Source organism: Ixodes scapularis, unplaced genomic scaffold, assembly GCF_016920785.2.
Source record: "Ixodes scapularis isolate PalLabHiFi unplaced genomic scaffold, ASM1692078v2 PGA_scaffold11__112_contigs__length_91849675, whole genome shotgun sequence".
NCBI lineage: Eukaryota > Metazoa > Arthropoda > Arachnida > Ixodida > Ixodidae > Ixodes > Ixodes scapularis.
This window is the reverse complement of record NW_024609837.1, coordinates 82057851-82073409: the sequence shown is the minus strand read 5'-3', so window position 1 is coordinate 82073409 and position 15559 is coordinate 82057851. Positions and strand designations below refer to the sequence as shown.

Sequence of the window (15559 nt, the reverse complement as noted above, 5' to 3'; positions counted from 1 at the left end):
TTTTAGCTGGCCTATCTCTGGGGATGTTACGAAATGTGCTCCATTTCACAGAGGCGAGTATCGATTATTAGCTTTTGCTAATGGACGCAAACCGACATCAGTTCCATTACTGCTAGAGTGGGGTATGTTGACTTTTGAATCCGATCCACCGTAAACAGAAGGGGCTTGCATATCTGACGCCGTCGAACTGTATGAATGGTCATCCCTGCTTGTTCTGGCGTTGAAAAACAAAATTGGCGGTGCGCCGATGTGGGCTGTACAAGGTACGAGCACAGCAACAACGTCCTTCGCAATCTTTGTCACACTGCTCCCAGAGCGTCAAGGGGTGCGTCGGTTGCGTCCCGGAATCTTTCACTTTTCGCCTTGTCACTGGACCCCAGCGCTGATCACCTGCCACACAAGACCCAAGAAGGTGAGACGACCTGACGCGTTGCCTGACGTTTGCATTGAATAAAAGAGAGGCTGAGCCAGCCGAGTCGGGCTGAGCCAGCTGAGCGCTGAGGGGCTGAGTCTGGCTGAGTCAGCTGAGTCGCTCAGTTGGCTGAGCTACAGTTGGCTGAGAGCTTGTTTCAGTTGGCCAAATGGCCAACGCCTTGGATACCTATCAGAGTACGTTAGAAAAGTACATTTCACAATTTTTAATGACCACTACAAGCTTATATTAAACATTTAAACTATAAAACTAATCGCGTTTGAGGTCTTGAGTTTGAGACACTGAAAAACGACAGTTCTCTTTCGAGCTCTTCATTCAGCGTCTTCAGTGGCTGAGACGCCGAAGTCTGCCAACACTGGAGGAGCTCCATGTGCGAAGTTTGATGGTGGTTTCCTTCAAGGCCGATGCCGAGTTCTGTTATTGTTGGCATGTAACGGGAAATATCTCACCGTTACCGAAACAGATAACCTTCATTGTAGCCAGCAGTCAAGGCTCGTGAAGTGTGCAAGTCCGAGTTCCCCCCGACACGCTCGCGGCAGTTGTCTCGAGCCACCGTCCCGCAGTGCTTCTGACAGGTCTTTGTTGTCGAAGTTGTGGTCGCTGACCTCGCTCTATCTTCCGTGCAGCTATTGCAAACTCTCAAAGCCGTGATGTTCAAATCGGCGCCCAAGGGAAACTGGATGGGTATGTGTTTTATTTTTTTATTACTTTACTACGGGGTAATGACACCTCTAAAGCGAAACGATGAGTGGAGAGCCACACCACGCTGCTTGGGTCTCGCCCGCGCGACTTTGCAAAGTTACCGCCTTAGATTGGGCGCGGGCACCTGTTACGTAAACTTTGGTGCGTGGCAAATGCCTCGCCGTACTCGGCATAAACTTAGGTGCGTGTCAGACTCCTTGCCGTACTCGGGGACGGCTTTCTCTAGCATTTTTAGAAGTAATGAAAAGCGCGCGTGCAAAACTTGAAAATCGGCGCTCGAGGTGACAAGTGCCGGTGCCGTTATTAAACGCAGAATTCCTTAGAAACGAGCTGAAAAGGTCAACAACATCTTATCAAACAACAATTTCTAAAAAGAAAAAAAAAAAAAAAAAAAAAAAAAAAACAAACGGTTTTATGAATATGCGTGCCCTAATCTTGAGAGTGTTTTCTTTTAGACTTATGTAGGACGCTGTTTCGGGGCGGCGTGAAAGAAAGTACTGCCCAAACTAGCGCACGAGCTAAGCACTTGAATCACTTTTCAAAATTGTCCGGCGTCCCTAATGTGATAATGTGATTCTATTTATTTGCACTCAAAGAGACGCTGGTGGTAGCAGAAACCTGCTCCACCAAAAAAGAAATGAGGATGTGGTGGTGGCATTACACAGACTAGAGAAGAGGCGGCTATGGGGGGATTGGGATGGAGCTTGTGAGTCCCCAGTTTTGCAGCGCTTTCTTCCACTTAAAAAAAAACAACAAACAAACAAGTGGTTCTGTATTTGAGAAAAAACACCTAAGTTGTCTTCATTTGACCTCCAGGATTGTGAATATGAAAATCGTCATTATTATTATTATTATTTATATTTCAGATTGACGCTCCAAGTAGCCAAACAGCACTTTCAGAATAGCGCCGCTTCCCTCCTTCTTGGCACATTCGGTGATAGGAGGGAATTGTGGCGTATACAGAGATCTCAACGCTTCCGTGCCGTCTGCTAGCCCATACCCGAACAGTCCAAAGCGCTGCACCTGTTCCCTCACAAGCGGCATGCGCAAGGCAGCTGAAACCTGTGGGTGTGACGTCACACCCAGTGGCTTTTTTTTTTTGTGTTTATTGATACGTTTTGAGTCAAATGTTTGATATTCGATTCACAGGACAAAAATATCCTGGCAGACACCTTTAATTCTTTTTTTTTTTGAGAACCTCTTTAGCTTCCATCTAGAGCTGGAGACGTCCTTGAAAAAAAAAAAAAAAAAAGAAGTTAAGGTTGAATTTTTGCGTACTTGTGTCATGTGAATTTGAATATGTATCGCAAGCATTTAACACCAACTTATCAGTTGACTAGAGAAAAAACAAACCGATGGATATGATGTCATACCCAGAAGTTACAACTGCCTTGTGCGTGATGCTTGTGAGGGAATGCGTGCAGCGCTTTTGACCACTCGAGTAAAGCTTGTGGAAGACACAGAAATGTAGAGATCTCTGTATAATACGTCGCGATTCATTCTTCTCACTGAATCTGTGGGGAAGGAGGGGTTTAACGCTATTTTGCAAGCGTTGTTTCTGGCCACTTGGCGCATCAATCTTGAATATAATATCAATAATTGTGATCCTGGGGGCCAAATGAAGACGATTTAAGTCTGTTTTCTTAAGTGCAGAACCGCTTCACTTTCTCTTTAGGTAGGGGACACCTGTGCGTTGAAAACGGGTGTCACACAGCAGTATTCATAGCAACCAGTGCTGGTATACCTGTGTCACTTTTTCGCAGCACTCGGATCTGGTCAATACAGAAAAGGCCGTGTGTGGTGCCTGTGGTAGAGCAAGTGCCGTACGGCACCCAGTTTCATTGCTCATATGTTTCATGCTTTAGTCTTAAGCAAAGCAATGAAAGTGGATGCCACGTGGCATTCTATATGGACCAGATCCAAGCACTGTGGTGCTGCGCAGAAGTGACATAGGGATGCCAGCACCTGCTGCTATGGGTACTGCCGCGTGGCACCCGTTTTCATTGCTCATGAGTCTCCTGCTTTACGTAGGATTCCCTTGGTGGATTTGGAACAATCCAGAAGCGCCCATGCTCGCACTCTTAGTGTGGTAGGTGCGAGCGTGTGCTTGCACGCCCAAAAAAATGCCGACAAAAACGTGCTTCAAAAGGACTTCAAATCTACTAAGGAAATCTTCCATTAGCTAAATGCTGCTTTTAGAAAGCAGGCTGTAATGCAGTCAAAAAAGGCAAGAATGTGTGGGCTTGCACAGTTTGAGCACCGGTTAAAGGGGTACTCCGGAGTTTTTTGAGCTACCTCAACTAACCATATTTTCTGACTCCCCGGCCTTTACCCTTTCCTGTATGCTATTTAGTATCGCGAAATTCATAATAGTTATTGTGAAATCGGCAAATGAAAGTGATGCGAAAACCAACATTTAAATATACCCACACTTTTCAGTGTCGCGATGTCAGTGGCAGGCAGGCTTGCCAGTCGAGCAAGCAGTCTAAAAAACAGAATATGCCAATCATTTGCTCCGTGCTGGAGCGCGGGGGCTGGAGCGAGCTTCCAAAGCATTCATTTGACACCATGAAACTGCTTGGATTCAGTTGGGAACAAATTCTACAGTCTAAAGAGTGAACCCCTGCACTTCCACTGACATCACTTTTTCGTTGTTGCCAGTAGAGACTTTCGGTTTGAAAAAACGGTGAGGACCAAAACTGTAAATTCGGTAACTTTGCAAAAAAAAAAAAAATATTTTGACCTAATATTTGGGATTCTATTTTAACGATGTCTGTTGGCGAGCTTAGCGAAATTTCAAGAAAATCGGAGGCCATGAAGAAATTGCCGGAGTACCCCTTTAAAGCTGTGCTCGGGCATTCCACCTGTCTTCAAAAATGCCTGAGAATGTTGTCCCCCAGCATTTGTAACTCCAACCTTGTGCATTTAATCACCTTTCCTCCGTTTCACATGTTGGCCGCCAGGTCACGTAGTTTACGCTGCAGATTTGGATGAGAGATAGCTTCCCCATCCTCTTTCACATCTTTTCCACTAGGCTTCGTCGCCTCCCCTGGAATCGCAAATGATTCACTTTCTTATGGGGAAATTTTCTAAAGAGTTTTGGAGCGCTTTTTTGTTGGTATCTTGCACGTGCAAGCGCGCGCTTCCATTTACTTCAACGAAGGTGCGAGCATGGAGTGCTATTGGATCGCTCCATATCTCCCGAGGAAATTCCCTATTAAACACGGTCACTGAACACTGGTATATGCGCCAACATGTCTGAGGCTGGCAGTGCACATTAGGGACTGTTGCCAGACACTGCTATATGGAGACCTCAATCCCGGCAAGCAGACACCGTGCGTGAGAATAGAGGACTGGCGTTGTCGGTTGGTGCCGCAACCTGTCTATTATTAATGTTGCAATTAATAGAAGTCTTTACAAAATTGCAGTTGTATTTGGGTTTATTGACCGAACCGTCTTATACACAATTGCTGCGTTTCAATGACGTGCCCCCTCCCTTTCTTGTCGTCTTATTTTTAATTTTTTTATTGCAACATCGAGAATGCACATACAAAGAGCATGTTGTTTGGAGAGTTGTAACATGTTGACTCGTGACGTTGCCCGCAGAGATGCCTCTTGTCACGGCGACACGAAGTAGCAAGAAGTTGAAAGATTTAGCAGAAGGAGTACAACTTGAATGTGGCAAATAATAATACGCCTTGAAGGAGGATTACTTTTGCCTTTTAACTTCTAGAACTTTCAGGCACGAGTTACGTGGGAATGAGGCAGTGTGAAGGTTTGGTTTTACTTAAAGGGCAACTCCACTTCATTTTTACAATTTTTGGGTTATGATCTGTTTAGTTGAAGCCGGCGACCCTGAATCACGAGATATAATTTGTTTTTCGGTAGTGTGTATAGTTTTGTAGATATCGCGAATGCAAGAATCGGTCCGGTGGCACGGCGAAACCGAAACTACCGGTTGAAGCAGCTTGGCAACACTGATACTAGTGGCGCGTCGTCGGCATGACCTAGTTCTAGTCCCGCGCTTCTGAGCCGACGCGCCGACAAGGTCGGCTCAGTCGCACGTGGAGTTTCAAAACAGAAGGTTAGATGCACATTTTCTTTTTTTACCGCTTCACTTTGTTGATATGCATCAAATGTAGTAAGTTTTAGTGTGTATTTATAAATTTGCCGGCCGAAAAGCGAATCCGACTGCTATTCGCGTCTCCAGCTCGACGCTCGCCCTCCCGCGGCGGAAACGGGAAGCGCTCTAGTGAGGGTTCCTCGATTCTCCTGCTCAGCGGGCATGGCGGAACTGCTCGCGATCATGGCTCGCGAAAGGCCGTTTCCGAATGCAAACAACACTCTTCACTGTCCTAACGTAGTGCTGCAGCCGGTATGGGATTGTACCTTACTGGAGAGTTTTAGTATTGCGCATAGAAACAAACGCAAGCGGTGTGCGTTTGCGTTAGAGTTGCGTGCCCCACGCTGTGCGTGCGCCTCATCACCATGCGCCATCCAAGACCGGAATTTCGGGCTCCGCGCACGCGCAGTGTGGAACGCGCAAAGCTAACGCAAACACACAGGGCTTGAGTTCGCTCGTATACGCAATATTAAAACTCACTGCTGTTTCACCGGCTTCCAACGCCAACGAAACGTGCTGCAGTGAGCATACGGTGCAAGCAGGTAGGCGTTCCTTCGAACTGGAAAGGCTGAGATTGGCAAAACGACGGCGAGCAAATACAAAAGTAAATAAATGTTATGAAAAAACTAGTAATTAAAAAAAAAGTTTTTTTTTTTAACTTTTGGGCATTTGGTTTGGAAGTATATTGGCGGCGAATTTGGACGTTTCGCCGATTGTAAAAAGTCGCGACTTTGATAGCACAATATACTTTACCAACAATTAATGTAATTTTACATGGATTTCTTACATTAGCTAGAATGTTTTCATTGATTTTAGACTATTTTTATTTTATTTGTAATTAAAATGCAGCAATTGGAACTAGTGATGATAATTAGCACAGTTTTCATTGTCGTATTTCTTCGCAAAATTAGATCATAAGCAACAAAGTATATTAGAGCTTGAAGAATTACTTATTCAAATATGTGAATTTTCATATTATTATTATTAATACAAATCGCGGCAATGTACGCCTCTAATTAACGCCAAGATCACGAGAATACTCTATTTAACCATAATAGTGTTTCCAGAAAGGTATAATTCTGTTTTCTTTTTATTATATGAAAAACTCTGATGTAGTTATCAAGATAGACAAACAGTTAAACGCTGGATGTAATATGAAGTCCTACGCGTCACGCGGTGTTATAAAAACACACACAAACTTCAGCTGTTTGATCGGATTCCGTCTTGGGTTGTGTCAGTGAGAGCCGCGTTTATTAGTTTATGCGTTTCGTGGACATATTGTAAAAATTGGATTCTCTTATTCTTGTGCTGGGATAATTGTCATTATTTCCCATGACAATTATCTGAGCGAGAAAAAGGCAGCGAGAACGCACAGATATCAGCACTGATTTTTTCAACAACTACGAATATCAGCCTGGATCGAACAGTATGTCACAAAATAAAGTTTCCGCGAACAACTTTTCTAAGTAAATAATTCCGATGTGAGACACATCTTGAGTCATGAAAGAATCCGAAATTAAGACCTCTGTGGAGAAATTAAATCCAAAATAGAGGTAAGTTTCGGTTTCGCTCCATAATTAAAACGCGCATCCTTCCGTAATTAATACGCTAAACACCGTTCTTGTTTTCAGGTTAAAGAGGTGACCTGCGCTCATAAAACATTAGCTTCCTCGTATTACCAGAAATAATTTATGTCGCTCAGTGAAGCCAGCACACTAGACAGGCTCAACAGCGGCACGCATCTCTGACCCTCACTAAACCCGCCATCTTGGAAAATGAGTGGCGCCACCTATAGTTAGTTGGAGTCGCGAATAGGTGGTATTCACTGAGCCTGCAGGTTCGATTTTGCCAGGGAGCGCCACCGTCGATCCGCCATCTTCGAGGTCTCGGTTTTACTGGCTTGGGTACGCTACGCGGTCGTCCGCCGCTAGTGTGGGCTAATTTCATATAGTTGAAGCTTCGTTGAACAGAAGAGAGAAGAAAAGTTGGTCTCGGGGGCGGGCCGTTTTCTTTGTTGCCGCCGAGTACCGTGTGTAAAGGCTGAACCGCATATAAGCAATTTGGCGAGCGACGGGACGAGACTAGCGACAGCGACGAGACAAGCGACGACGACCCGCTTCGCTGTCGCTCGGTCACTCGCGCGAAGTGGCAAACCGCATGAAAGCGACGGGAGCAAGCGACCAAGGCGATAAACGACCCTTTCTAGAAATCCAAAAACCGAGCGACGCGCCGACCGACCGCAAGAAATCTCCGTCGCTCGTCGCCGACTCCCGTCGCTGTCGCGATCGCTCGCTAAATCGCATACATGCGGTTCACCCTTCTCTGTCACTCGTCGCGCAGCTCGGTTTTGGGATTTCTAGAAAACTTGGTCGTGTGCTCCCGTCGCTTTCATGCGGTTTGCCTCGTCGCGCGAGTGACCGAGCGGCAGCGAAGTGGGTCGCCGTCGCTTGTCTTCCCGCTCGCCAAATCGCTTACATGCGGTTTTTAAATCGCTTGGGCTAATGAAAAATGCGCCGCATTTTTCATAAGCTGCGCGCTCTGTGAGCCGCACGGTATGTTTCTGCACAGGGACGAACAGCGAAGATGTACGACACAGCGGCGATGGAGCAACACGGTTACACGGCCGTAGTACAGAAAATCCGCTAGAGAAAAACAATAAAGAAACTAGCAAAACAAAACAGAAAGTAATCACACCGTGCTACAAAAGCACCAAAGTAGAAAAATTAGTTCTTGCAAGAGCTACCGCCGTCGGCACGGCGGGCGACACGGAGCGCTTCATGGAGCCGAGGGAGCAACGCGGCCGCGGTAAACGAGTCCGATAGCGACAAAAACGAACTAAAACACACAAAAAATCCTCATACGGCTCTTCAAAAGCATCGAAGTATAAGAATACCCTTTAGTTTCGATCAAAAAGACCCTTTAAAGTTGTAAAATACTGCTAAACCACGCTCAAAAGGTCCGGCCAGATGGCATTCGCGATAGCAAGAGACCTCGAAGATGGCGACCGTGGTGGGCGATGCCAGCGAACCTAGCGAGTGACGTCAAGTGAATGTCACCTATAAATATGACGCGGTCGGTGCCGACGCAGCGTGACTCTACAGGGTGTCACAAAAGAAAATTTACACGGTCTTTTTTACCGCAAAAATAAACTAGGCATCGCCCAACGCTCATTCTCCGCCCAAAGGTAGAGCTAGAGGTCACAACCAGATGGGAAAGTTTCAGCCCGATCCGATAACTTAATCAAAAGTTATAAGTGATTTTCTGAAAATTTCAATGGGAAAATGGAGCTCATTTTTGCCCGTTTTCGGTTTCTGGTGCCATAGAGCCCCATGTGTTTGAAAACTCCGTCGGCCGCCATTTTCCCATTGAAATTTCCAGAAAATCACTTATAACTTTTGATTAAGTTATCGGATCGGGCTGAAACTTTGGCATCTGGTTGTGACCTCTAGTCTACCTTTGGGCAGAGAATGAGCGTTCGTCAATGCCTAGTTTATTTTTTCTATAAAAAAGACCGTGTAAATTTTCTTTTGTGACACCCTGTATTTGTTTCTTGCGCGCGGACCGAGAAAACGAAATAATGGGAGATAGATGGACAGATCCAGTGGCGTACCAACTTGTTTTTGAGTGGGGGGGCAAACCAAGCACCCTGCTACCCCCCCCCCCCCCCCCCCACCCCCCCCCCCACCCACCCCTCGGGGCCGGCGGACACTGAACTTTGTTTCTATTAAGATTCTACATGCGACGCCTGAATTATGCGGAATGCTCCATGTCATCGATCATACTTCTGGGGCTCGTTGTTAGCATCACAGCGGTCACCAATGCGTTCCGAACTTTTTAAAACAAACTATTTGTCGTCCCAAAATCCTAAAAATGAGTTCAATGAAACCGAATAACCAGTTAACGTGCATTAGGTTTCGTATTGCCCTCCGAGTTTCGTTTCTAACCTAGCTTTTCTTCTCAAGGCACAATTCTTTGGAATACCAAACAATGATAAAACCGAATAAGGGGTTTCTTCTCTTTAATATTCAATTTCGTCGGTAATAAAGATTGTTTACGGACGAAACAAAATACCGGTCGGTCGCATAGCGCTTTCGCGGTTACGTGCCTATAGCGCCGACTCCTTGGCAGGGGTGGATCCAGAACTCCGTTTTGGGGGGGGGGGGCAGGGCATTTTGAAGGTCTACTAGTTTCACATTCGTTCTCGTGCTCCGGTGTGCACTGGAAAGCGAGCGGGGGTGGTGCAAGGAAGGATTAAAAATCTGCACATGACCGAAATTAAGTGGGAATAACCGCATGTGGCAGATAGGAGAGAAAAAAGGCGGAAGTCGTGTAATTGGTCTTTAATGTACGCAGAACGAAACGATCGCGGTGTTTGCAGTGACCTTCACACTGCAAACAGACTCCATCTTTTTCCGGTTTTAATTTTTGGGGGGAGAGGGAAGGGGGGAGGACTCTAAAAATTCACTAAAAATTCCCTCTAAAAAATCATGCAGCTAATCTGTTGTGGTTTTTTTCTTTGCGAGAAAAGTAAACTATTCTCAGCATAATTAACAGTAGTAAGTACTGTAATGTTTCTAGAATCCTAATATAGATGGTACCGGTTAACCGAGTATATTTTGTGTTTTCTACGAACGAGCCCATGTGGCTATACACCTCGACAGCGATTTTCAGGACCCTCCGCTGGACTCCAGAGGAGGGTCTTGGAGTCCAGGAACGGGACTCTAGGTCGTGGACTGAAGTTAAATTCGCTAGTAAAGAGACTCCAGTGTCTGGAGATTTTTTACTAGCGACTTTAACTTAATGAATTTATCAATATATTCAATCGAGTGCACACCTGAGGATGGTACTTTCTTGAATTTGCTCACGTACGTCAGCTGGGCTAAATTCGACGTTTCGTTCATGCCGGAGCTTTGATAGTGCTCTTGCAATTACCTGTTGTGCTTCTGGTATGAAGAAAATAGGAACCCCCATAAATCACGCGCGCCTTGCGTCTACGGTTAAATCGCACAAAATCAAGCTTTACGTTTCACGCAGCACTGGGAAGTAGGACGAAACTGGCTTCACGAAGATAGGCTTCCGTGCTGTCCGGTACGCTGTGTGGCGGCCCTAAATGTGAGGCGCAGACACACCGTCACTGGGACTCGTCGTCAAGTGAGACAGACCAAAGGTCTAAATAATAAACTATCATTTCATTAAAAAAAACTTGGTCATTACACAAATCAAGTGGCAGTAATTAACGCAGTTGACTAGCAACAGTAGAGAGTTTTAGTAGATTGTGTTTTCAGGCAACGCTATTTTTCTCTCGCGAGCTCGAGCTCCCATTTCGAAGCATGCCGTCAAGCGCGCGCCCAGAGCGATAGCGGGCCTCTACTATAAACCCATAATAAACTCGGAAAAAGAACTAATCTTTCGGCAAGCAACGTCTCCTCTCACCTCGGAACACTACAAGCCAAACTTGGCACTTGCTTGTTTAATAATATAATATAATAATAAAAAAGTTATTTCTCTCCCCCTCTCTCTCTCTGAGGCAGCGGGATAAATCGCGCCACGCGTGTCATACAGTTCACTCACAGTCTCTGTCCAAGGCGTACGTGTTCTCTCCCTGGTTGGCTCGAAGATCCTAGAGTTCATCCGACGGCCGACGGAAGTCGTCTTTCAGTCACTTTCTTCTCATGAGGCGATCTCTCCTCCTGATCCTGGTACTTTCCGTAAATGAAATCAGCCCTACCGGTGACTCTTTTTTCTCAAAGGGTCCAAAGAAGAGTTCCTCCGCAGAGCGGGGAAAGGACTCGTTGAGATGGCCGCCCCCTCTTCGGTCCGAAACAAAGCAATGCGGCGTCGGGCGTTCCCGACCAGGGCCACGGCCGCACTCCCGCAGGCAACAACGCGCGTCTTCTGCAGTCTGGCGAGATTGCCTCAACGCGACACAAGTAAACTTGAGCGTGGAGTATCGAATTGAGAAGGACGACTATTAGAACAAACAAAAAAAGACAGGAGGCTGGATGTGTGTGATTGGCCGACTCCCGATTAGAGGATGTTAGCAGCGCAGCCATTTTTCTATTTCTCTCTTTCGCTATTTTCCTGGCGCAAAAAGTCGAACTCGTATTTCATTTGTTTTAACATTTTGTGCGCGGCTCTCGCCCCGCGTTATCACCCTTTCCGACAGGTTCAAACACACCCGCCTTCACCGCAAAGGGACATAGCCGACTTGTGGGGACGCGGTCATCCTTGCTTGTTCGGCGTCGGGCGAGACACGCGACAGGCAAAGAAAGCCTTCACTTTGATGCGCGCCGCTATGATGCACCTGCTCGGAAGTTAGCGAACTAGCGTCGATGCCTCTGCCATTTTTTTTTCTGACTGTTATTCTAACTGTAACTAACTTACTCTTGAAAAGTAGCGTAAACAAGACCCTCGATGCTGCCTTCTGCTTTCGCCGCCGCAGAACACTGCGCCGACGGCCCTTAGATGTGCGCCGCTGCGCCGACACATTGGCTCCTGGCTGCGCCTTGAACTCGCCGTCGCGGTCTTCGGTTTCGGATGAAGCGACGGAGTGGTTCTCCAAGTTCAGAGTACGAGTGTGCCCGCTATAGGGCGCGAACATATACCCTCTATTTGAACCATTTAGTACCGAACCCTTTACCACCTCCCAGGCTCGTTGCTTGGTTTAATTTCAGGGGTTTGGTTCTTTTAATATGGCAAGAAATGTGTCCCTAAGTACGGGACCGACGAAAAAAAAACAGCCTTACCACTTTCTCTAGTTACTGTTACATTTTTCTCAGAAAGGACCTCCGCTATTTCAGGGGGGGGCAAAACACATACCTTGCCCCCCCACTCTGAGAAGTGGGGGGGCAAGCGCCCCCCTTGCCCCCCCGGTTGATACGCCCATGGACAGATCTATCCACAAGTGGTCTAAGTTGTTAAAGCCAAGGTGCCTTTATGTGCATGCTAGTTAGGTCAGCCGCGACCTGCTGCGTCCGGCCGATCGTGCTGGAGCAGCCGGCGGACGGTACGCGAACTGCGACGGCACCGCATCGTTCTTCAAAGACGCCTGTTTCGTGGTGAAACCCGCAACAGTCAGCAGCCGCAGATCCCGTGTGTAGGTGTCTGACGTAAAGTGCTGGGAGCAGAGCTTCGCGTTGGAGCTCGGAGTCAACAGTCTTCCGAAGTCTATCCGGCGAACGGCACCAACCCACACCTTGTGCCTCTTCCGGTCTCTTGGGAACTGGTGGAATCGCAGCTCCGGGTTGCGCACATGGTTGTTGGTGCAACCCACAGCACTACAAATCCTGCTCGACATTGCCCAACGCGATACCGGCAAATCTCTCCGGCTCCACGACGCGCGCGTGAGCGAGCAGCACCGCTTTGCTCTCTTCCGCGCTGTCACGGAAGCAATGCTGGAATTAAAGCAACTGCCTGGACGCTAATAAAAACAGGAGAACACAGGATAATGTGGTAAACACCTCGTGCCGTCAGCAGAATCGCAGAATGCCACGGGAAACGAAACGTTCGCGGCGTCCGTACGAGAGCGTAGGACTAGACCTACGTCATTGCCCAGTGTTGCTTCACTAGCTCACCCGGTGCCAGCGTTGCTCACCCGCTTTCGGGCCGCTAACCGAGCCGGGAGAACATTTCTAATATTGGTAATAATCGGTAACGCGGCGTCGGTTTGACGTGATATTTTGGGTATGACCGTATTTTGACCTCCTAAAGCGATATCAGTCATTTCGATAGGGTCGACTTTTTGAGTGGAGTTGCCCTTTAAAAAATTGAGATATTTTTTGCATGAAACTTTTCTTGGCTAGTTGTTTGGCATATTGCAAAGCCCAAAACTGAAGCCTGGATAAAAGCGTGGCCGCAAGGCTTGCCACGGATTGGTTTGGGGGGGGGAGGGAAGGGGGGGGGGAGGGGGGGGGAGGGGAGAGGGGAGGTGGAAGAGGCCATTGCCGCTCTGCATTTGACAGGGAACAACTTGACGCCCGTCGCACATTTTTAAAATTCGGGTTAGCGCCGGTGTCTCCATTCCAGAAATTGCTATCTAGTGAACATGCTACGGCGTTAAGCCATTCGCTAAACTAAGAGTGCTGAGAGCGTAGTCTAGTGATGCAGAACTACCGATAGTCGACTATTGATAGTACTATCAATAGTTTTTCGATAATCGACTATCGATAGTTTTTTACTTCGATAGTCAGATTTCTGGTGACTATCGATACTATCAATAGTGCTATCAATAGTTTTGCATTACTATAGTCCGTTACAACTCAAGAAGGTAGGGCGAGGGTAAGACGGGCCGGGGAGGAGGAAACAGACGGAACGCTAAAGAAAGAAGGAGGTTTCCCCATCTCTTCTCCAGCATTCCGTCTGCTTCCACCTCCCTGACTTGTTTTACCCTCGCCCTACCTTCTTGAGTTGCAACGGACTATAGCAAACTTGGTCGCGTCTGACACATTTCAAATGAAGCACCGCCACTTGCCTCCCCTTCTCTCCTCGCCCAAACTCCCGTCTTCGTCATCACTGAAAGCTGAACCAAAGTTGGGATGGCCTGGGCTAGTTGGTGTCCTATTTGAAAAAAAAAAAAATAAAGTGATAGAAAGAGAAGAGGGAGCGACTCAAATTACTAGTGTCGCAAAACTATTAATAGTAAATCGTCAACAGTACCATCGATAGGTTTACGAGAGTCGACTATCGATAGTTTTTTGATAGTTGATTAACGATTGTTTTCCGATAGTCGACCATCGATAGTACTATCCACAGCTTTTCGACAGTTGACTATCGATAGTACTATCTATAGTTTTCCGACAGTCGACTATCGATAGTTTTCCGATAGTCGACTATCGATAGTACTAGCGATAGTTTTTTTTACTATAGATATTCAGATTTCTGGCAACTATCGATAGTTTTGCACCACTAGTGTAGACACCACACGTTTCACATGCAACGCAATTGCCCAGCAATTTGCTAAAATTATTTTTATCTGGCAGTGTTTTGTTTTGTAAACCTAACAAAGAAAACCTTTCTTGTGCTGTCAGGAACAAAACCACAGGGGAGTGGTAAGCCACGCGAAGACAATAACAAGAGGAAGCTGTTTGTCGCAGGCATCGGCAGCGAGGCGCGAGAGGTAAGGTCTAGAAACTTTTTGCTGGGCAGCGTTTAGGGGTGTGTATAGCGAATGCATTCTGTCTGCTACTTCACAGGTGTCGTTCAAACTTGGTCGCGTCTGACAGATTTCAAATGAAGCACGGAGGTTGTTGAATTCCCGAACGAACTTAAAGGGCCACTGTACTCTCAGAAAACATTTTTATAACTGCCTCGATAGAGCATGCACGTCCCAAAATGCACTTTCACCAAAAAAAAAAAAAAAAGAAGGATTATGCAGTAGTTAAGTTGCAAACACAATTTAGATGAGCCTCGGAAGAAGTAAGTGGGCTGAATGTGGGCCAATCCTCCTCTCTACTTTTTTTGTTTTTCTTGCAACCAATCAATGTGCAAACGATAGGCATCCCTCTCCTTCACGCTCCTTCCAGCTAATTGAGGTGGGGGGCTCACAGAATGACTATTTTGATTGTTGAAGCTTGAAGGCAAATGCTACCTGCACCTCAAAAGAATTTCTGTCAAGCTTTCATACATCTCTGTTTGATAAAACCTTTGCATAACCAGCGTGCTACAGATGACAAGAGCAATTGCTGGGGCCTAAATTCGCTGCTCATTTCAGCCACACAATCAAACCTTTTTGCCACGCTATATCTAAATTCAAAATAGCTATTGAGAAAATGTAAATGAAGGTTATCTCAAAGCCAACACTCAAATTCCTGCGCGCTTCCCAGGGGGGTGACCTCACACACAGTATAGTTTGCAAATCAAGCAGTCAGTCTAAAAAATAAAATATTTAGCGTGTTCTTTTCTTTTTTTTTTGTTTGCTGGCGCGAGTTTTTTTTGCATTTATTCTACACCACTAGACTTCTTGTAGCTCGTTGGGAACAGGCTGTACCGTCCCCATATTACAACATGGATGGATCGATGGATGCCAACTGCTGTACCCTTTATAACGGGTGGTAGCTTGCACCACCTAGCCTAGGCATCTGACATCACATTTTCAGTGTTGCCAGTAGAGCATGTCGACCTTCGAGACCAAACTTGTATATTAGAGATCTTTGACAGAATAATTCTGACTTGTAATTTGAGGTACTAGTTCTTATGTGTCTATTAACCTTCAGACTGTTGAGTTTTTTTCTCTCCAAAAGAGATCTTCCAGTCGTTGGGTTTTGTTTCCAAAGGAATGGTATAAAGAAAGAGCCAATTCACTG

The 15559-nt window shown here is 46.4% G+C and overlaps 1 protein-coding gene across 1 annotated transcript in view; it reads left to right on the top strand.

Annotated features, from left to right (window-relative positions):
• Positions 1 to 247: 247 nt before the first annotated feature.
• Positions 248 to 15559, top strand: part of LOC120844576 — an 81488-nt gene continuing 66176 nt past the window's right edge. Inside the window, exons 1-3 of the mRNA XM_042289062.1 lie at positions 248 to 412; positions 1060 to 1117; positions 14285 to 14373. Coding sequence (XP_042144996.1) covers positions 248 to 412; positions 1060 to 1117; positions 14285 to 14373 — 312 coding nt within the window. The remainder of the gene's footprint in view (positions 413 to 1059; positions 1118 to 14284; positions 14374 to 15559) is intronic.